The 21,870-nt window shown below is 38.4% G+C and overlaps 3 protein-coding genes across 6 annotated transcripts; 1 reads left to right on the top strand and 2 right to left on the bottom strand.

The window, feature by feature from the left end:
• LOC109711078 (proline-rich receptor-like protein kinase PERK1) lies at nt 1,778-7,352 on the bottom strand. The gene is made up of 8 exons (XM_020233976.1): nt 6,747-7,352; nt 5,467-6,003; nt 4,383-4,469; nt 4,212-4,282; nt 3,601-3,677; nt 3,164-3,311; nt 2,769-2,930; nt 1,778-2,324 (listed from the first exon to the last, which is right to left on the bottom strand). Exons 1-8 carry the CDS (start codon nt 7,219-7,221, stop codon nt 2,010-2,012), a joined length of 1,872 nt encoding a protein of 623 aa, XP_020089565.1. The 5' UTR covers nt 7,222-7,352; the 3' UTR covers nt 1,778-2,009.
• LOC109711080 (ESX-3 secretion system protein EccA3) lies at nt 12,925-16,942 on the top strand. Its single transcript, XM_020233979.1, has 7 exons — nt 12,925-13,192; nt 14,023-14,133; nt 14,266-14,364; nt 14,659-14,769; nt 15,049-15,349; nt 15,604-15,743; nt 16,051-16,942. The coding sequence occupies exons 1-7, from the start codon at nt 13,055-13,057 to the stop codon at nt 16,600-16,602; spliced, it is 1,452 nt and encodes a 483-aa protein (XP_020089568.1). The 5' UTR covers nt 12,925-13,054; the 3' UTR covers nt 16,603-16,942.
• LOC109711076 (pentatricopeptide repeat-containing protein At3g16010) lies at nt 17,757-21,390 on the bottom strand. Of its 4 annotated transcripts, none has more exons than XR_002216500.1 (4): nt 21,178-21,390; nt 19,238-21,083; nt 18,314-18,812; nt 17,757-18,223 (listed from the first exon to the last, which is right to left on the bottom strand). XR_002216500.1 is itself a non-coding variant. In XM_020233975.1 (3 exons), the coding sequence occupies exons 1-2, from the start codon at nt 21,302-21,304 to the stop codon at nt 19,246-19,248; spliced, it is 1,965 nt and encodes a 654-aa protein (XP_020089564.1). In that variant the 5' UTR covers nt 21,305-21,390; the 3' UTR covers nt 17,757-18,223; nt 19,238-19,245. The 4 variants fall into 4 exon arrangements, 2 of the variants coding, with proteins under 2 accessions (XP_020089564.1, XP_020089563.1); XR_002216499.1 differs by having other exon boundaries at nt 17,757-18,271; nt 18,374-18,812; XM_020233975.1 differs by lacking the exon at nt 18,314-18,812.

Here is a 21,870-nt window from a genome sequence, read left to right as displayed (position 1 = left end):
CAAATACCAAGTGCTTGGTACTTTTACAAATATCATAGCCAGACTCTCTCTCTCTACATATATATATTGTAATTATATTATACAGCTTTAACACCAACTAAGTTCGAATCCTAGTTGATTCATTTTTCCAGCTAAGTTTATTTCTAAATAAAATAAACGAAGTGGGTAGCGTGTTACCTATCTCTCAAAAAAAAAAAAATAAATAAATAAAAAAATACACCAACTTTTCCTTAGTTGTTTAAGGAAATATTATTGGGGAACTACACTAGAAACAACTTATTTCTCATTGCGCTGGTGAATATAATCCTTAAAAGGGATTGTTTAGTAGCTCCTTTTACTAGCTAGGAATGAATATAATATAAGGGTTTTCTATGCTTTTGTTGTGAGCAAAAGCTAAAATGTTTTTTTTTTTTTTTTGAGAGATAGGTAGTACGCTATCCGTTTCGTTTATTTTATTTAGAAATAAACTTAGCTAGAAATGTGAATCAACTAGAATTCGAACTTGAGTCTCGATACCAACCACCAAGTTCTTTGCCACTTGCTTTAGGGACGGTCGGTCAAAAGCTAAAATGTGGGCATATGCATGTATGCGCATGCATGCACTTCAACTTGTTAGCACACCCATGTAAGAGGATGTTTTCTCATAAAATGGGCCAATATTTTACTGCTTTGTGTTCTTATGGTGATCATTAACATTTTCCTTTCTGATTACTTTTGGAAAAATGAGTGTTGAGAATCACTCTAGGGATGATACTTAATAAAGGCCCAGTGAAAATGTTAAGGAGACCATTTCATAAGGCAAAACTAGACTATTTCCTTTTGAGTATTTAATTGTTGGACAAAGTATATTTCTCTTTGTTGTGTAATTATAACTATTTATTTAAAATACATGGTTTGGGGTATAACGGGAGAGGAGCCACTGACTCCAAATTAGAGGTCAAGGTCTACATAAACTTTTTGTAATGTGTGGCCCAAAATATGTCTCAACATTATCCTGATAAGCCGGATAAGCCATATAATTTGCCCTGAGGTTGGCCTGGTTCCCATTGTGTTTGGCTTATTACTTAAGCTCAAAAAGAAAAAGAATATCTCTTTCACTATTAAATATGTAATAAAATAAAATAATAGGTTATTCCCCACTTGTATTATCCACTAATATAACATATGAGAAAGGGTTCATTCCTTAAGATGTTGGATAGCTCAATTCTTAAGTTAATCATCGCAAGCTTAAGTCGAAGTAATACCATGATTAAAGAATTAGTACTGTTAATTACTTGTCTACCAAAATGCTATCTTTTTATAGATTTGTTGAAGCATTTAGCATAAGCCAAAAAAAAGAAAGAAGCAAATGAGAACCAAACAAACCATGACCTACCACGTGGTTGATTCCAACTAAAAGATATCCATACTAGTTGCGTCCTAAATCCTCAGTGTAAGTTGTTGTTGGATAGTGACACAGATCAGAATCTAGTCACATGGCAGGTTACTTATTAAGGTTCTTTAGTAAATAGTAAAGGCAATAGCCCACCTTTAACAAAAAGTGCCCTGCTTTTGCACACACGAGAAAAAGTGGATTACTTTGGCCAAAGGCCAACTCAAAAATGACCTATCAGATCAAATAGAAGAGCTTGAAGAAATACACAAAGCAGGATTGTCCTCACTACAAGTTTATCCTGGAACAGTAATCATACTCGATAACTTGAGATTAACATTAATTCAAAAGAACCATTATGCCAGTAAGTGCTGCTTCAAGGAGTTCCATATGATACAATGTACGTGTAAGAAAACCACCTGGGACCATTTATTCACAATGAAAAGAATCATCAGCTAGCTCTTCAGAATATCGCAAATAGAAGCCACATACATTAATGTAGAAGATCAAAAAGGTGAAAGAAAAGCATCTCAATCCTACGAAAAACTACATATCGCTCACGCTATCATCCTTCCACACGAACGAGTCAGGATTACGGGTTTTGGGGTAAAATCAAACTTTACAGCTTATCAAAATCTCAGAAATTTGAAGAGTCTCGGTCAAATCCGTGACTATCTTTCTTTGTCTTCCCCATTTCCATTTCTTGAGTCGGTTGGCCTTCACTGCTTGATCCTGATGGGTTCTGACCATATTCGCTGGTCGGTGCACTGTATTGACTGCTAGCATAATCTTGACTTACGAACGCCATTTTCTTGAATTTCTTAATGTCCTCATTATACTGGACCGAATCATAGTCCGAGCTACCGTACGATCCGAAGAACCGGCTGTGACCAGGTCTCATTCCTTCAGTTAAGTCGTCAAGAGACACGTCTCCTTCCAAGGCCCGAACAATCTGTTTAACAATTTTGGATAAAATGAGATAGAAATCAGCTGAATCTCGCTAAACATGTCAACATTGAAGTAAATGGTACAGCAATAGGGCTTATAAGAAAGTTGATATAAGAGTTTAACTGCTTATAGCTATTTTATCAAAAACTAGAAGAGGGTCGAGTTTTCACTTTCACAAAAGTTAGCTGGGAGAGAACTGCTCGCTAGTATTAAATTTTGGGGAAACCTAAAAAGAGCATCCTTTAGGGAAACCTAACCCTAAACTCTAGTTTGCAGTTTGCACATTAACTGCTGAAAGAAATATGGTTCAAAAGTAAATCTAACAGGCGAAAATTTCTTCAAAAACCAATATGCCAAATGAGAGAAACTTGATTAAAAAAGAGTTGGAAATCATAACAATTGCTTAGCAGAGTGTAGAATAAAAGTGATCCAACGTGTTGGTAGGTACCTGACTCATCTTTGGCCGACGCTTTGCAGAGTGGCGAACGCAAGCAGCAGCACACGCAATCATGCACGCCATATCACTGGGATTGTAGTTCTTTCCCAACCGTGGATCAACTAGGGCATCATAAGTGCCTTCGTCAAGAGCTCGAGTCAACAAAGGCCTTGCCTGGGGTTTTAAAAAGAGGAGTATAAAAATTTATAAATTTTAGACACGACTTACACTAGCGTGAAACAAAGAAATGGAAGAAATTACTTCAGTATAGGACGGTTTTACATGTAGAAAAGGATAAAAGGTACAAGATTCACAAACTCATCCAAGAAAGAACAGAACATAAAATCTAAGGGTTAAAGCATAAGAAACCGAAAAAGTAGAACATATGACTTTAAATAGGTGCTGACCCAGTCAACCAGGCTGTCATCCATGAAACTTTGGCTAGGATCAACAGGTCGCCGTCCAGTGATTAGCTCAAGTAGCATCACTCCAAAAGAGAAAACATCAGATTTATCTGTGAGCTTTCCAGAGGATGCATACTCTGGCGCCAGGTACCTAAAATAATATGCTTCTCATCAGATATTAGTATCAAATCCCAAATTACTTACCAAATTGCCTATGTGTAATAGATGGGTTACATGTTCTAGCATAAGCGGAATACAAGGTAATAATCAAGACCATAACATTATCTCAAAGCATACATGAATTCATGTTCACACATCCAATATCACGTTAACTGCTCAGAAAATAAGAGATTGACTTGTACGGATTATTTTAAACAAGAAATGTAGTAGAATGTTGAATGATAATGGTTCCAAGCTTAGAAAGATAGAAAGAGATATACCCGAAAGTACCCATTACTCTGGTGGAAACATGAGTGTTATTATCAGAAGAAAACTTTGCAAGTCCAAAATCTGCAACCTGAAAACAAATTCCAGTTAATAAAATCAAAATATTAATATTAGTGGATATAAAATTGAAATATCTTTCGAAAGATAATGGATCTAGCATACTACCCATATTGTAGTCCTAGACATCATAAACAAAGTGTAAAGAAATCTATCTAATTATCAGGAAATTTTCTTTGCTCATTTGTATTTCAACTGTAAATTTTAACAAGCTACTCATAATTGAGCTGAGAACATAACCAACTATACATCCACTAGATTCCATGCAACACTCCCATGATAGATGCTTGATAATTAAGTTCCCTAATGGGTCTTTGCAAAACAACCCAAAAACTGAAAAACAATAAGCTTGCAAGATAAAGTAAGCCTTGTCAGATCCAAGCAAATAATCCGAATTCACAATAAACTTCACAATACACATCAAGGCAGATAGAGAACGAACTTCCTATATGACAGACAGACATAAATTATATCGATATCCTCTAGTTCAAAATCTTTAGATAAATAAAACTCACTTCTTACAGTTAAATATACAAGGAAGACGTACCTTGGCTTCAAATTTATAATCAAGAAGAATATTAGCTGCCTTTATATCACGATGAAAAATTTTAGGATGGCCTGCCAAAAGAAAACAGGAATGTTAACATGTCTGCATCTCCTGTTTAGGTTGGTCAGTGTAGGACACTAATGGAATGAATAGCTGAAGAAATAAACTCACAATCCTCATGAAGATATGCCAATCCCTTCGCAGCACCCAGAGCTATTTTCATTCTTGTGGGCCAATCCAATGTCGGTCGGCCTTTCCCTGCACAGAAGGGAGGAAAAAGAGGAAAACTCTTACATACTTCGTCCAAATGTAAGCTAGTTACCAAGGAAAACCAAGTGATCAAATGGAATAAAGGAATACATTCAGAAAATACTTCATGGCTTAATTAAAATAAAATTTTCTCAATGAAAACATTTAAGAGGTTGTTTGGTTTAAGGTTTGTGATATTCTGGAAATGTTGTATATTTTATATTTGGAATGGTAAGTTTGTTACTAACTTATCAAGCCACTTGGGTCAGAAGGTTATTAAGAACTAGTATATTCCTATCAATATACTAATGATTCTCATCAAGCATGGAAATAAGAATATCTCCTAACTCATGATAATCCAATATTCCTACCACCTAGGAATTTACAATGATTCCACTACTTCACCAACACCTTCTACAGATATCCAACATGAGTTGAATGGTAATAATTTGAATATTTTCAATAGAAAATATGGAGGATAACTAGAATATTACAAATCTTGAACCAAACAGCCCCTTAGTGTCTTAATATGAGAGGCCTATAAAACGTCTATTACTTCTAATAAAATTTGGATTAGTTCAACTCATAATCAACCACAATTAAGTAGCTAGTGTAAGCCACCAAGAGATGTTTGAAAAGATCAATCATCTTCTACTAAATGAAAAGGGTAAAGATTGCAGGCAATCAGCTATTCTCCAAGATATTCCACTAAATGAGGAACTCCCCATCACCCATCGTTGTATTATATATAAGCCAAAATGAATTGACTTATAATACTAATTAACATAAAACCGAGAATGGCCCTCGGTTGGATACATGCAAACAAGATAAGTAAAAGAAGCGAGAAAACTAACTAGAGAAGTTTAGTGTAGAGGCCTATTCCATCAGGTACTTTGAAAGAATTGAAGTTTTACTCAATTGGTCAAATTCACCATCTAAAATGCGATGCTAATGCAGAATGTAGTTGCATGGTAAAACTAAATACTAAGAAAAGAATCATGATTACCATGCAAATGGAACTCCAACGTATTATTGGGAACAAACTCATACACAAGAAGCCTCTGACCACCAGAAATACAGTAGCCAACCAGTGAAACAAGGTGTTTATGGTGCACACGGCTGATAATTTCAACCTCTGCCTGAAATTCCCGCTCACCCTGCCCACTCCCTGCTTTCAACTGCTTGATAGCAACTTCCTTACCATTCGGAAGGACTCCTTTATGCACATAACCAAAACCGCCTTGGCCAAGAAGATTAGCATCGGAAAACCCATTAGTTGCCACCGCCAATTCTTCATATGTGAAAGTGCTTTTTCCAAATCCAAGGGCAACACCAGGTGACGGTGGAGGGAGTACCTCGCTGCCAGAGTAATTGGAGCCAGAACCACCGCTACTGCTTATCACCGGCGGAGGAGGAGGGGGTGGAGGTGGGCGGGCTGCGAATGGAGGCGGAGGAGGTGGATGCGGAGGTGCATGGACAACATGGCCTGCAGGAGGGGGAGCATTGTGCTGCCAATTCTGGTACTGTCCGCCATATGGATCATCTGGAAAGATGTCAGTAGGAAAAATAAATAAAGCCTTCTGATAAACCACTGACGTGAATCCCCAAAATCTAGTAGTGAAAAGAAATAAGCAGTGTTAACAAATTAAAAGGCAACATAATATAATAAAGCAAGACCATCATCAACTGTATATACTGAACATGCAATATGCAAATCTTAAGGCGCTGAATCTACGCAATGTTAAAACTAGAAGGGAGGAAAAAATCCTCATTTTTAAGCAGGACTTTACAGACCATCGGGTAATACTTTTACATGAATCATTTGTTAAACCAAGTGTAGATAATCCCAAGTTATGGCTAGCAAAATAAGTTGCTTCAGAGGAATATCCACTTCAATAATTGAAACAAACACTGTCACAACAATATTTCTCTCTATCTTTAATTTGAGCATGATCAAACTATATACCCCTGGGTCGAGTACTCATCAAAGAGAGAAAGCCACCTAAATTTTCCAACCAACATATTCTCCTTATCAAAATGCAACCTTCTCAAGATTTTAAAATCAAAGAGCAAATTAAAGAAGTTAAATTTAAAATCATTCTAAGAATAATATCTTAGAACAGAAATATATTAAAATTCCTCCACATTATACCATGCAACGTTTTGAAAAAGCTGGTCATCAAAAACCAAAACTCTTTGAGGAAACCCTAAAATTGCCTACTAGATCTTAATTGCCATTGATTTAAAACGAAAGTTTTTTTTTTACTGTTAGGGTATAGATCGAACCCTTGTATGGCGGCGGCGGCGGAGGCGGCGGAGGAGGGGCACTGTAGTGAAGCAACGGCGGCGGACGGCGGCGCTTCTTCCTGCAGCAGCAGACGCACATCAAGCTCACCAGCAACAGCACCACCAACCCCCCCACCGCGGCTCCCACCACGAGCGGGGTCGAGATGGAGCTCCCCGACGAGGGCGGCGACGGCGGTGACAGGGCCCTCGGCGGCGATCGCTCCGACGAGGGCGGCGGCGGGGACGACGACGCCCCCCGCGGCGGGGGAGGAGACGAAGAGTTCGATGGTGTCGACGGCTTCGCCGGGGTAGCTGGGGACGGGGGAGGGGAGGAGGAGGGGGGAGGGGAGGAGGGAGCCGGAGGTGACGGCGGAGGGGAGGTGGTCGGAGGAGGAGAGGAGGCGGCGGGAGGCGGCGCAGATGGGGANGAGGTCGGCGGCGGCGCGGCGGAGGAGGGCGGCGGCGAGGTTGACATCGCCGGCGCCGGGGAAGGTCGAGATCCGGCCTTTGGCTCTTGGCTTTTTGGGTTTCCTTCGCTTCGAATCTCTCCCTGTCCCTCTCTCTCTCTCTCTCTCTCTCTTTATCTTCAAGAGTGGCGATAGTGGGAACAGTGGGTAGTACAGGAGTAGTGCAAAAAAAAAAAAACTCTTAAATCAGTGGCTGCGGGGGAATATTATGAACCGTTGATTAGGATCATCCGACGGTGAATAATTAGGAGGAGTCGGCGCCAGCCGAGCCAAGCCGACAAATATCGGCTTGTAACGTAGTCATTTTGAACCGGGGACCGGGATTGGGGGAGAAAAGGGGTGACAAAAACGCATTATTTTGTATCTTTACGACAAGGAGAGAAGGTTTGAGTGGGCGGGTGGGACCCACGCATTCGAATCGCCACTGGCTTTTCTACGGACCAGGTTGTACGAATTTGGTGCGTCCGGAGAAAATCGACGGTCCTGATTAGACGGCCGGAATGCCCAATGCTAGTTTGTTTTGTTAAATAAGGGAGGAATTAAAAAATAAACAAATAATTTTATATACTTTGTCTATTTTGTCCCTGCCATAGAAAACCGCCCAAGCATCGCTACTAGTCTAAATAATTAAAAAACTGCACAAAGCGAGTAACAACCACTAATCTAATCGAGTAGTTGTTTAATTTATTTTATCTTTTTATTATTCTCTGTATATAAAATTCACTTCAATTTTAATTTCATATTCTATAATTAAATTTAATATTTAATAATGAAAATCATATTTAATAGAGTATAATGGTATACACTAAAAAATGATAAACTATTATTTTGTTAACTTTAGTAAAGAAAAAGATTGCTTTTGTCTAGATTCAGATCTGCATATAGATTGAAACCAATTCAGAGTTTTAAATAAATAATGAGTGATAAGTTGTGTAAAGTATCTAGATATAATTTTTTTTATTTATAAATATATTTGTAATTTAGCTTTAAATTAAAAAACCGCCGATAATATTCTTTAGTGCTTATCCAACCTCAATTCTATTTCCATTTTATATTCTAATGACTTTAAATAGCATTTAACAAATTATACTATGTTGACCGTCTTTAGGACAAGTAATCAAAGAGCCTAATTATTGTTATTCAAAATTGGAAATAAAAAATTATTTTATATTTCTAACTAATTTTTTTTAAATAGTAAATAAAATAGATAGTGCATTATTTTTTTTTTTTCTTGGGTAAGCGAAATTCTATACTACACCTTTAAAAAAAAAAAAAAAAGAAAGAAAATCCACAGCTCACGTAATAATACAACTTATATTTCTCCGTACAACTGATGTTCAATAAGGGTAATGACACGTGTACTCGACGCAGTGATTTGCTACAACCATGGCCGTACGGTACACGTTAAAATTCGACTCTATCCTCATGCTGATGTGCCTAAGCTGGCGTGGAGGAAACGCCTGTAACCAACGGCATTTCCTTAATGTACCCCAAAGTATACCCTCAAAAGTGTAACAAATTCGAATCTACGGAAATGTACAGTATGTTCAGATAAAACCAAAAAAAACATTTACCCACCCACGGTGATATTGCACTTATTACTGTCCCCGAAATTTTAGTGGACACTTTGTGCGTACCCGTAAAATTGCTCACGGTTAATTTAAGAAAATAAGAATTGATATGGTATGGAACGAATTTATAGACTTTTTATTCAAAAACCAGTAATAAGGAAAATCATTATTTCTTTTTTAGTCCCCTACTTTTGCGAAAATATAATTGACTGGTCCACTTGTCTTTTTCACGACAGTGCTTCAGAAGGAATTTTTTTTCTGGGCTTATCTGTCTTTTTCAAGAAGGTATTTAATGTGGAATTTTCTACTGGTTATATTTTCTCGTTGAACCGTACAAAGTTATGGTCCGTGAATGTCTTCTAGATACGCTAAAAGATTTCGTTTGGTTCGGAGTTAAGTAAAAATTAGTTATACCAAGAATAGTATTAAGTTCAGGGTTAAGGTGGGATTAGAATAATTTTGCGTTTGGTTGAGAATTGAGTTTAGTCTAGGTATAAATAAAATAGTGTTTGGTTGGAGTAGGTGGGATAAGAAGGATAGTGGATTATTATAAATAAAAAATAATAATTTTGCCACAATTTTTACATTTAAATTTAAATTTAAAATTTAAATAATTAAAATTAATAATTTTAAATTTTAAATTTCAAATTAAAATCTATATTTTTAAATCTCAAATTTAAAAATTTAAGTTACAAATATAAAAATATCAAATTTAAAATTTTAAATAATTAAAATTAATAAAATTTTAAAAAAATAAATATTAATTTTAAAATTTAAATATATAAATTTTTTAAATTTTAAAATTTAAAATTTAAATTTAAATTTATATTAAAAAATTAAATAAGAGTGAGATTAACTTAATTCCACTCCTATTCCACGGGTGGGATGGATTAGCTAATCCCATCCCATAAATTTTTTATTTTGGGTTAAAGGGGGAGGATAGCCCCTTGTCCCCTCCTCTTTAACCCCAAACCAAACGGGGCTAAAACTTGTAACCGAATAGTGAGCTTGAAATTATTATAATATATAATATTCTAAGTTATTTTATGTGTCAATTTGAGCCAAATGTGTGAGTTTGTATTGGAATGGATGGTACCATGTGAGGATCACTATTTAATGCCGTATTGGTCCACTTAATAAATCATTTTTATGCCTATAGAATCTGTTTGGCTGTTATGTATGGAGATTGTGGTGTTTGTTTCAACTTTCAACTAAAAAATGTGTTAATTAAGCAACTATCTAAGAGAGACCAGCAAATTCGATTCTGGAACACTGTAATCGTCGAGCCGATAAAGCCATGGGATCTGAGAGCTGGGCAAATCAACTTACGACCTGAGGAGGCATGGTCGGATCTAAACCCAATTTATCGGGCCAAACCAAGTAGAGAAATTATAGGCACAACAACGTAGACAAACAGGCCCAAGATTTTGGTTTCTTTGATTGGCCTGATGCAACGGAAAACTCTAACATTTTTTCTATAAACTATGCCCAAACATAAAATCTATACAAACTATAAGAACTAGGCTACTATACTATCGGTAGCACGGAGCGCTCCGTGCTACCAAGTTGTTTTCGATGTTCGAGCTTTCGAATCGACGATCGGCTCCGTTAGACTTGATCTACACTATTAAAAGTATTTAGAAACTAAATTTTATAATTTTTCGATATCATTTACCTATCAAACAAGTAGTCTAAAATTGAACGGCTGAAAATAAAAATCTCATAAAAAATGATGATAAAAGATTTAAATTCAAGATCAAATATATTGATCTTACTCTAAATAGTTAAAAGAATTTTCTATAAAATTTTCATCGGATTTGGATTGTTTTATACCGTTAAACTCTCAAACACACCACATCGGCTATTAAAATTATCAATTTTGAGATCTTTTGATCACTAGTCAAATGATATCGAAAAAGTCTGAAATTCAGTTTCCAAATACTTTCAATAGTGTGGATCAAGTCTCTAACGGAACCGATCATCGATTTGGAAGCCGCATCATCAAAAACAACTTGGTAGCACGGAGCGTTCCGTGCTACCGATAGTATAGTAGCGGGACTCCAAACTATAATTTACCGTGACGTTCTCTCCATTACCCTTGCCACGTGTCATGCTCCCCTCTTCCCCCTCTCTCCTCTCTCTCTCTCTTCCCTTCTCTTTCCTCTCAGGAAGATTCTCTCTCCCCCTCTAGGTGGCCCACCCTTTCTTTCTCTTTCTATTATCTCTCAATCTCTCTCCACCCTCACTCTCTCTCAATTATCTCTCTCCTTCTCTCTCTTGCCTCCTCTCTCTCTCTCTCTTTATCTCTCTTCTAAATTATTATCTATAATCTACCCCCTCTCTCTTTCTTTAATTATTATCCGTACTCTACCTTCTCTCCCTCTCTCTCTCTTACACACACATACCTTATGAGGTCTCTTTCATATTTTAGAAGAGATCTCTTACTTGAAAAATTATGAAGAAAAATAGAGTATTTTTTGTTTATGGCTAATTTCAGCAGAAAATGAAAACTCAAATCACATAAAACTTTTTCATTCATTTTTTTTTTCCACCAACCAAAATAAATGTTAAATTTTTTCTTTCAACCAAACAGATATTGATCGAAAACTATTTTTTTTCTTACAAACCGAATACTAAAAAATGTAAAACTTTTTTGCCACCGATTTTTGTTTTCAAATAAAACTATTTTCATGGTTACCCTTAGATATTATTTATTAAGAATTGATTATTTTTTTTAACATCCTTATTGTTATTTCTACTTAATTATTTATCTGAGAATATTATATTTACATTAAAATAAATATTGTGAATTTATGTTGAATATAAAATTTTATATATTTTTTTAATATCTATCTGCTGCGAAGCGCGGGTTATTTCACTAGTAGGTATAAAATTTCAGGAAAGCAGCAATCGACTGAGTTACGAAGAATCGGGCCGTTGTTTGCTCATGTGTTGTTAGCTTTCCTATGTAGTTACTTTTCCCGCAAATCAATTGGGTTTGTTTTTTTTATCCTCCTCTTTTATTTCGCCATGCAAACAACCTGAGCGAGTCCTGGGCCTAGCTTGTCCTACTTTTCAGGCCCGGAGTTTTGACTGGTCGGAGCCTGCCACGGCCCGTAAATGTTTATTGTTTTATGTCCAAATTTATCAGATCAGGTCGGACCAGCTCCAATTTAGAGACCCAATCCTGACCCAATAGACTGGGCCGGGTCTAACCGAGCCCGCACAAACAATTAGGCTGAACTGGTGGGGCCAGTTTTTATCAAACTTACTTGCGAAGCCACTCCTGTCCTCTCTCTCTTTCCTAAAGCTCAGAAAATACTTGGATAATAGAAAAGGAGTAGTTTGAATATTCTTTCCTTTGCACATAGAAAAGAAACTGACATGCAACTCTTGGCCCACGGATTAAACTACAGATTTGTACTATTAAATATAATTTTAATTGTTCATATTATTTATAAGATGTTATTCGTAATTTATAATTTTAGTGAAGGCACAAGATGCTTGTTATGTTAATGATTTTGAACCTTATATTTATATAATTAATATTAATATTTATCAACAAGTCTTAACCGGGAGTTATAGGTTGGTTTTCAAATTTTAGTTTTTTCAAATATTTTAATTAGTTTAGTGGAGACCATGTATAATGTGGTACGGATGTTCAAAATATAATTATATTTTTCATTTTAAAATACTTTTTTATAAATCATTACAATGCACAACCTGTAATCGTGAATCTGTGATCCCTGCCATTCCATGTGCATCATCATCACGCGACCCACCGACACCGAAAAGTCACCAAACTACCCCCGAAACGTTCTCCGGTGTAACGTACACGTGTACATTAGAGCTGTGGGCCCCACAACTCATCCTCTCAAAAAGTGAGATGCAAACCGTTACACGTACCACCACCGGGCATCCCGTGGGCCCCACTCACGTGCCGCAAATACAGCGAGCGAATCAAATCTAACGGCCGTGATCCGATCGCCAAAGGGTCCTTCGGTGGTCAATTCGGTCGACGGCCGCGTACGTAAATTAGAGTCCCCCCCCAAAAAAAAAAACTAAATTTAGAAATTACCAAATTTCCAGCTGTTTCGCGATGGGCCCCACAGAGGAAGAGAGAGAAAGGAGGAGGAGAGAGAGGGGGGCTTCCTCTTCTCTTGCTTCGTCTTCTTCGTTGGCTTCGATTCTCTTCGCCGCTTCTTCTTCGCTCGATCGTTGGGAAACGGAGGAGGAGAGAGAGAGGAGGAAGAGGAAGAGAACGGCGGCGATGCCGGGGAGCCTAGATCGACGGCCCAGATCGTCCCACGTGGACACCGTGCACGGCCTCGCCCGCGCCGGGGATCTCCCCGCCCTGCAGAAGAAGCTTCTGGAGAACCCGGCGCTCCTCAACGCGCGAAACCCCGTTGTATGAACCTGTTTATATGTTTACTTCCCCTGTTCTCTCTTTCTCTCCCTATTTCTCCATTTTTGTGGTTCTTGTGCTCTAAAAATCGGATTTTTATGGGTTTTTTGTGACTCTGGTGGGTCGAATTGGTCTAATTTTGTCTTTTTTCTGTGTGGATTTTTGTTTTTTTGGAAATTTTTACTAAGATCTTTGGTTTATTTTCGGAAGTGTTGAAAAGTTGGCTTCTTGCCGCAAATTTGTTTTCTTGCGGGGACTTTTGGATTTGTTGGTCTCTTTTTGTACTTGTTTCCGTTGCACCGTATACGAATCTCTGTTTCTTTTTAGTTCATTTTTTGTTTTTATGCATAATGGCGTAAAAATATTTCTGTGTTTGGTTTTTGTATTGAGGATTGAATAGATCGTTGGATAATTTGGTGTAACCAATTTTTGTTATGAATTAAATACGTTGTAAATTCATTTATAATAATATGTACTGTTTAGTTGCTACTCGTAGCTCATGAAATTTTATTTCGGAACCAGTTCTTGTATTACCAATTGCAGAGAAAAGAAGGGTAAAAATGTATGTGCAGTCCTCCTACTATCCTTATATTGGAACTTTGTCCCTGTACTTTTAAAACATTATAGTACAAGAACATGCACATATATAAGGAATCTCATAAGATGTTTCTTTTGCTCGTTTTAATATAATTTGGAATAAGTGAATCATTTTACAGGATATCTTTATCTGAAAAGAATCAATCTTTCTATGAAAGATCGTCTCTTACATTTTTTTTTTTATAAAAATCTTAGCCTCTTAGGGGATGTGTTTAATTGTTGTTTGTTCAATGTAGATGTGCCAAACGCCTCTTCATGTCGCAGCCGGCTATAACAATATCAGTATAGTTAAGTATCTACTCGAGTTGAACAGTCCAGAAGCAGTCGAGCTCGAGGCGAAGAACATGGTAGTTAATTCAAGTGCAACATCTTTTATTTCCACTTAGTTTGATGTTTTTGCTCAATTTTGTTATAATATGCAAAGGCTTTAATTTAATTGGTTTCACATGTCTCGCACGCTGACATCAACAATTCTGCAGTATGGCGAGACACCGCTGCATATGGCAGCGAAAAATAGTTCTTGTGAATCGGCAAGGTTGCTTCTTGAGCACGGTGCGTCTTTGGATGCAAAAGCAAATGTAAGCCCTATCTCACACGTTCGCATCCCTTGCTCTGTCTCTCTCTGTCTCTGTGTGTGGGCGCGCATGCGCGTGTGTATTCATTTTCTGATTTAAATGGATTAATCAGGGTCTTTATCAACACATATTGATAAAGACCCGGTGAGTGTGCAGCTCTATTTGTTTATTTAATAGCTTGGGGTTACTTTAAAATGAGTTATAGGCTACAGCATGTTGATGTGACTAAACTGCATCTTTCTGAGTTCTAGTGAAGTTGAATTTCATTGTATTTCATTTCCTATGTACTTAATGCAGAATGGCATGACACCGTTACATTTGGCCGTCTGGCATGCACTTCAAGCAGGAGATTGCGACACCGTCAGCACATTGCTAGGACACAATGCTGATTGCAGTGCTCAGGACAATGTACGCAGTTGAAACATCCTTGTAGAGCTTATTTAGATAGGGTGGAGTTTGTGCTGAAATGCTGGTTGAATGAAGCCCGAAGAACTTTGTCAGCGAAGTCCTCAAACAGCTTCTGATGAAGCCATAAGTAGAAGCTTCAAATCAAGCTTCTGCTTTTAGGGCACAAAAGCTCATTTTGGCTCTCTGTTGTTGTTAGTCTTGTCCTACTCTGGTTATTCCACTGTGGAATGGATGAATAAAAATTGGTTATTCACTTGTTCTTTAATTCCATTGCCGTAGGAAGGAAAGACCCCTCTAAATCATATCTCGGGGGGTCCCGACACCGAGAAGTTGCGGAGGCTCCTCAATCGGCATATGGAAGAGCAAAGAAAGCGGAAAGCCCTTGATGCGTGCCGTGAAGCAAAAGCTATGGATGAGTTTGAAGAAGCTATATCACATATTGTTGGGCTTCGAGAACTTAAGTTACAGTTGCGGAGGTGGGCCAAGGGAATGCTTTTTGACGAGAAGCGGAGATCTCTGGGCTTAAAAATTGCTGACAGGAAACCTCCCCATATGGCATTTCTAGGTAACCCGGGAACAGGTAATTCTCCATCGGATTCGCTACTGATGACGTAATATGAAAGTTGTAGTGATGTTTAGTCCTTGGCCTATAAAACTAAAATCGTTGCTACTTTTGAGGAGTCCTTGACCTTTTGATAGCGAATTGAATGATAATAGTTGCTTTAATGTGTGGAATAGATTGTGGGAAGAAAACATAATTTTGCGATCTTAGCGATCTTGCAATTTATTTTATTTTCTAAAAAGATTATTGTTTGATACATCTATCTTTGATAGGTAAAACTATGGTTGCTCGGATCCTTGGTAAGCTACTTCACAGGGTGGGAATTCTACCCACTGACAAAGTAATTGAAGTCCAACGAACTGATCTTGTTGGCGAGTTTGTGGGGCATACCGGACCAAAGACAAGGCGAAAGGTATTATTTTTATCGCACCATTTTGTTGAATCTAAGATAGTTTAGCATTCAAAGAATTTCTACTTCCATTATATAGGAGACCAGAAAAACCATATTAATCTACATCTTAGTTGTTGTTTTGGGGCTATGTATCTTCTATAGAGCATTGGGACATAAAAGAGGAGAGTCTTTAGGATGTATTACTTTTTTGATGTCTCTGGAAAAGAATGTCCAAAAGCTCTTGCCATTTGGGTTACATGAAATGCTTCCATTTTGCAAACGTACGCATCATTTCATATCCTTTATCCACAAAACTCATCTTCCGCAGATCCAAGAAGCCGAGGGAGGCATTCTCTTCGTGGACGAAGCCTATAGACTGGTAGTGAAGCAGACGACCAACGACAAGGACTACGGCTTAGAGGCCTTAGAGGAGATTATGTCGGTAATGGATGGTGGAAAGGTGATCGTCATATTTGCGGGGTATTCTGAGCCGATGAAGCGTGTGATCGCATCGAACGAGGGCTTCTGCCGGAGGGTGACAAAGTTCTTCTACTTCGATAACTTCAGCACCAGTGAGTTAGCTCAAATCCTACACTTGAAAATGAGTGCGCAGGACGAGAGTAGCTTACTCTACGGGTTTAAGCTGCACCCCTCTTGCACCGTGGAGGCCGTAGCGGCGTTCCTTGATAGAGAAACTACGGAGAAACAGAGGAAGGAGATGAACGGGGGCCTGATAGATCCGCTCCTCGTAAATGCGCGGGAGAATTTGGACCTGCGGCTCGACTTCGATTGCAGCGATACCGATTTTATGGTTACTATCACCATGGAGGACTTGGAAACCGGACTTCGGCAGATGTCGAGAGAACGCATCTCTCAGTAAGTTAGTTTCTTATTGCAGTTTTAGTCGCTTTCGATAGCAGCGATCTACGTATTCCTAGATTCGAAGAGTTTTATGATGATGACATGGGGTCTGAGTTGAATTGATTTTTTTTTTCCTTCTTTGTAATTGGTTATTCTTTTGGGTGGAGTAATAAAAAGTGCAGCTGCATAGTATTCGAGAGTTTGGAGCTTTTGTGGTTAGTGGAGTATTTTCGTGTATACCTCTTTTGGGTGCATATTTTGCTGTAATTTTGAGGCTAATATTTGTATCAGATAAACAATATAATGTTACAGTAAATTCCGTGGTTAAGTTGAGTAGTAGTATAGTATTTGAGAATGAAGCAAGAATTCGCAGAGGTACTATTGACTAACTAATCGCATTACAATACTATCCACCAACATTAGTGATTTACTCTCAGTTAAATGGGAGTTTATAAGTCATTTTTTCATGGAAACACGTTTCCACAATCTGCGATTCTGACGGAGTTGATCTAATTATAGAATGAAAAATATTTTGCTTACCTAATAATTTTTATAATTTTTTATGCATGATTATCTGACCGTCTCTTATTAATTTTTCTTTTGGGCAATTGTACTTATTATTGTCTAAAAATCTAATTGTTATTTTGGGAAATTGTATCAATCATCTAATTAAAATTTTTAAAGTATTGTAGCATGTGTGGCTTTTAACTTGTTATAATAATAGTTCTAAGAGAAAATGGGTAGTCGAGTATTTTAGGTCAAAATCAGGTGAAAAAAATTCGGAAAATGATTTGGTAGGTGTGATGAGTTCCGTGTTCAACAGGATTAGAGATGGAACCTCTTTGATCTGATACGTAAAGCCACGGTGGCTACGATGCTTGGGATCCTGTTTCACAGTTTCAGAAGCTTTTACCTACAGATAAAGTAACTGTAAGTAGATGTATAAAACCTCGCTGGAGAGTAGATGTATGCCTTTTTCACTGTGTTTTGATTCTTCTTCTTTTTGGTGCGTACATTGCATTCGATACTCTTTTATGTCCGCGAAAATTTTCTTTCGCAGATGCAAGAAGCAGAGGGAGGAATTCTCTTCGTCGATGGTGGATATCTTGCATGTAATGCATAGCGGGAAGGCGAGCATCATACTCGTGGGGCCTTGGCAGCAAGTTACGCAAATGATGCAAACACAAAAGTTTAGAATAGAAATCAGTAACCCACATCCTTTTTTCATGTACATAAATTGCTCATGTTTGTACCAACAGAACAGGATATTGGATTTGTTAATGAACCTACATGTCGGAATGATAACTTATTGCTCATAACATTGCGAAACACTCCTATCATTGTACTATACAGCTGAGTGAGGTAAAAATGGAGGGAATACACTTCGATTGGTGGGCACCGCTTGATCTTATATATGAGGTTGAAGAAAGCAAAGATGACTGCTAGCTTCCTCGAGCAATATTAAGCCTGCAGCAAAAGCTGAACCGCGACTGACTAAGATAGTGTTCAGTCTTTTCTCGCCGCCAATGGCTGATCGAGTTCAAGAAGCATAATTCAGAACTGGTCACCGTTGGATAACTTGACCAGGCTCCACTTCTCGCTATCAACATTCAAACATCTCCCAAATATTGAGCTGGGCACTGAGAAAGAGAGTGGGAATGCATGCCAAATAAGATCTACAAGTTTGCCTGCAAAAAAGGCCCAAACTAGCAGTGTATAAATGAACTTACACTAGAGGAGACTGCTCGAAAACCAAATGAAGTCGACATTATCAACTAAATCAAATGTACCATAGACAATGTCAGATGCAGGCTGCATCACTGGTTAAAGTTTTACTTCATGTACTTCATGTCAGTTCAACAGAGTACAGACTGCATAGAGCACCATTTCAACATTCTAGTGCCATTTCAAAGGAACATAATGACCGATACATTTAGTGTTTGGTCGGGGAATGAAGTGGGAATAATGTCAAATATCCCCACTATCGCCCCAATTGCTATGGTGTCATACTGTGTTCTGCTCGGAGTTAATTAATATCCCTGTAAGGATAGCAATTCTATCACTGGAGTAAGTCAGAATTGTGATATTCCCATTGTTACACTTTTATCCAACTAACTCACACTACCTCTCGCTAAATACCATCCCAGGAAACATCTTTTTTCCATCAACCAAAGTAGAAGCTGAAGGGTTCTAATATGCTGTTCTTACACCCTTTGAGAGAGAGGATTCCTAAATTGAAAGAAACAGCAACTCAAATTTCATTAGGCAAAATAATTATAGCATGCAAAAGAACAGGTACTGAGCAAAGACATTTTCTCGATTTGTCTTACATAAATGTTATTAATATATCTTCTCCTTAAAGGACTTCCGGGAAAATAAGTTTATACCTAACAGACTCGACATATGCACCTGTTTTGGTTATGCATGGAATACTCTAGGAAGATTTAATTTTTTTTCATATGGTTGAATGAAACATATCTGTTGAATAATATCAACAGATAGAGAAGGTTCGTCAGAGAGAACCAAAACTGTTATAGTCATGGTTGTGATATGCATTTTATCAGATTATTACAGTAATAGGAACAAATTATTCCGATAAATAGGTAGAGTTGATTAACCAGCAGCTGCAAACACTTATGAAAGGAATGCAATACCTTGTACACTAGCGAATTGCGTCTGTTGGTTCATCATCGATCTTTCCAATCGCTTCAAGTATTGATGAGTACGTAATTAGATCATACTCGAATCCCTTTGCATTCATCTCTTTCATCAGCCTAGCTGCCTCCTCAAACATACCAGCACGGCTTAAAGCACCAAGAACAGTGTTGTATGATACAGCATCCGGCTGAATCGTTGAATTTTTCATGTTGGAGAGCATCTCCATTGCACGTTGTGGGCCGCCCACCTTCGCCAGCCCGTTCAAAACAATATTGTGCGAATTGATATCAGGAACACAGCCTTGTTCTTGCATGTTTCTAAATATGGAAAGAGATTCATCAACCATGCCAACCCTCACCATTCCAGACATGAGAGCATTGTAGGCAAAGACATTAGGACTACATCCAAGCTGCTTCATCTCTTCAAAGAGATCGATAGCATCATTGAGTCGCCCTCCTTTCCCTAAATGTTTGATCATTACTGCATAAACTCGGGCAGTTGAAGAACCACAATTTTCCTTTAATTCCTGAAATAGCTCGCTTGCGGCTTCGTAACGCTTAGCTTTTCCAAGAGCATCGATTAGGCTACAGTAGGCTGCAGGGCATGGAGGAAAACCCTTCTCATCCATCTCCTCAAGAAGCAATAAAGCTTTTTCCACTCTATTTGTCTTACAAAATCCATCAACGAGGATTGAATAAGTGAAGGCACTGGGCTCAATTCCATTTTCCTTCATTTTCTCGAACCAGGAGGCAACTTCTGATACGCGAGCCTTTGACTCAAAAAGCGCTTTGATGACAGTATTATATGTAACTACATTTGGCGCACATTGTAGTGTAGACATTTCCTCAAACAGCTTTAGGGCATCATCCAACCGTCCCGCCTTGCCTAAAATATTTATCATATTATTCATCAACACGGTATCTGGCCTGCAACCCTCTCGTTGCATTTCGAGAAAGAAGTGACAAGCATCCTCAGCTCTCCCAGCTTTACCGAGGCCCTTGATCAATTCAGTGTAAGTAAACACATTCGGGACGCAACACTGATCCCGCATCTCATTGAACAAACTCAGTGCCTTGTCGACATTCCCCGATTTAAAGAACATACCCATCAAGGTGGTATAGATTTTCGCGGTGGGTTGCATCCGATTTTCCTTCATCTCGTCAAACAGCCTCATCGCTGAGTCCTCGCGGCCCAACTTGCAAAAAGTCGAAATAAGTGCATTGTAAGTAACCGTGTCGGGAAAGCACCGACCCTCGTTGCACATTTCGTCGAACAGCTCATGGACCTTCTCATGATGGCCCTCCTGCATCAACATAATGATCATGCTATTATAAGCCTGAGCTGTTGGTTGGCATTTCCGGGCCTTTATCTGATAAAAGATCGAGATCGCCTTGTTCACCATCTTCGCATCGCCCAAAATCCTAATAATCTCCGTCAACTCCGTAGGGGTAACAACACAATTGCTCCGAACCATCTCCTGAATCGTCCTCCACATCTCGCCGACGAGCCCCGCTTCATCCAAACATCGGATGAACGCCAAGTAAGTGGAGGGATCATGATCGAAATTCTTTCGTTTTCCGGCCCATCGAAAGAAGTGGATCTTCACATTGATATCGACATCGGTCTCCATGACTTGGCGAACCAGGCGGTGGTCGACCCTCAGCATGAGGACCTCCAGGGCCTTCTCGGCGTCGGGGCCCCATTTGAATATCTTCAGAATTCTGATGAACCTCTCATCCAATGCGCGGGCCGGTCGCGCATGTTTCGGCGCACCGGGCACCGCCGAGGCGGCTTCTTGGCCTCTAGGATTTGGAAGCCGGAACATCTGAACAATCTCATTCTCTACACAAAACCGTACTGGTCATTATAGATAAAATTTTGTATACGAATGACAAGTAAGGTTGTGGAGCTATTGCTAATTTGAGATGCATATTACCTGTTTGCTTTAATCTCCGACTGAGATGAGGCGAGGACGATATGGTTCGCTTGATGAGGAAGCGCATACAAAGTGGGGGCATTGGCATTGGAATTGGCCTACTAATTTGTGAACATCGAAGAACCATACGAGGATTGGAGAGACAAGGAGGCGTGGTTGATAAAAGGAAAAAAAAAAAAAAAAAAAAAAAGAGAGTAAAGAGGAGGGAAGAGAGAGAGAGAGACTACATCGGCGCGAAGGAGACGTTGGATACGCAAGTGGTTGCTTATATTTGAAATCTAAGAAAAATAAATGTTTAGAATTTAATTTTTTTCACATTTAATAAAAAAAATAGTGTTTTTATTTTTCATAATTTTTTTTTCGAAAACAAAAATTGCGGAAAATAATGTTTTTTATGAAAATATTTTCCTCGGAAATAATTTTTCTTGCCTTTTCTGATTAACCAAACATCCCTTCAGCAGGAAGATACGAGATTGCTAACAATGTAAACAAATGAGATGTAGTAATGTGCAGGGACTATTCAATTGCGATTTTGTTAAATTTAATCACGGTTTTGTAAGGTTTAACTGTTCTGGCCACTTTTTCAGATGAGAGAGCATTTGGGTTGTGAGAAAATTTGGAGCTTTTCCAGCTCCAGGTCGGAAAAGCAATTGTCTTTTTTCTGACAGATGCTTTTACTTACTGTGAGAAATT

This window comes from Ananas comosus, linkage group 5 (genome assembly GCF_001540865.1).
Source record: "Ananas comosus cultivar F153 linkage group 5, ASM154086v1, whole genome shotgun sequence".
Taxonomy (NCBI): domain Eukaryota; kingdom Viridiplantae; phylum Streptophyta; class Magnoliopsida; order Poales; family Bromeliaceae; genus Ananas; species Ananas comosus.
The sequence above is the reverse complement of the archived record's forward strand: the minus strand, read 5'-3'. Positions and strand labels throughout refer to the sequence as shown.

Excerpts from the sequence above, each read along its gene's own strand:
- LOC109711080 (XM_020233979.1), top strand. The coding sequence starts at position 13,055 with ATGCCGGGGAGCCTAGATCGACGGCCCAGATCGTCCCACGTGGACACC. Across the intron at positions 14,365-14,658 it reads CTTTGGATGCAAAAGCAAAT|AATGGCATGACACCGTTACA; the intron begins GTAAGCCCTATC and ends TACTTAATGCAG. Across the intron at positions 15,350-15,603 it reads TCTAGGTAACCCGGGAACAG|GTAAAACTATGGTTGCTCGG; the intron begins GTAATTCTCCAT and ends TATCTTTGATAG.
- LOC109711076 (XM_020233975.1), bottom strand. The coding sequence starts at position 21,304 with ATGGTTCTTCGATGTTCACAAATTAGTAGGCCAATTCCAATGCCAATG. Across the intron at positions 21,084-21,177 it reads TCGGAGATTAAAGCAAACAG|AGAATGAGATTGTTCAGATG; the intron begins GTAATATGCATC and ends GGTTTTGTGTAG.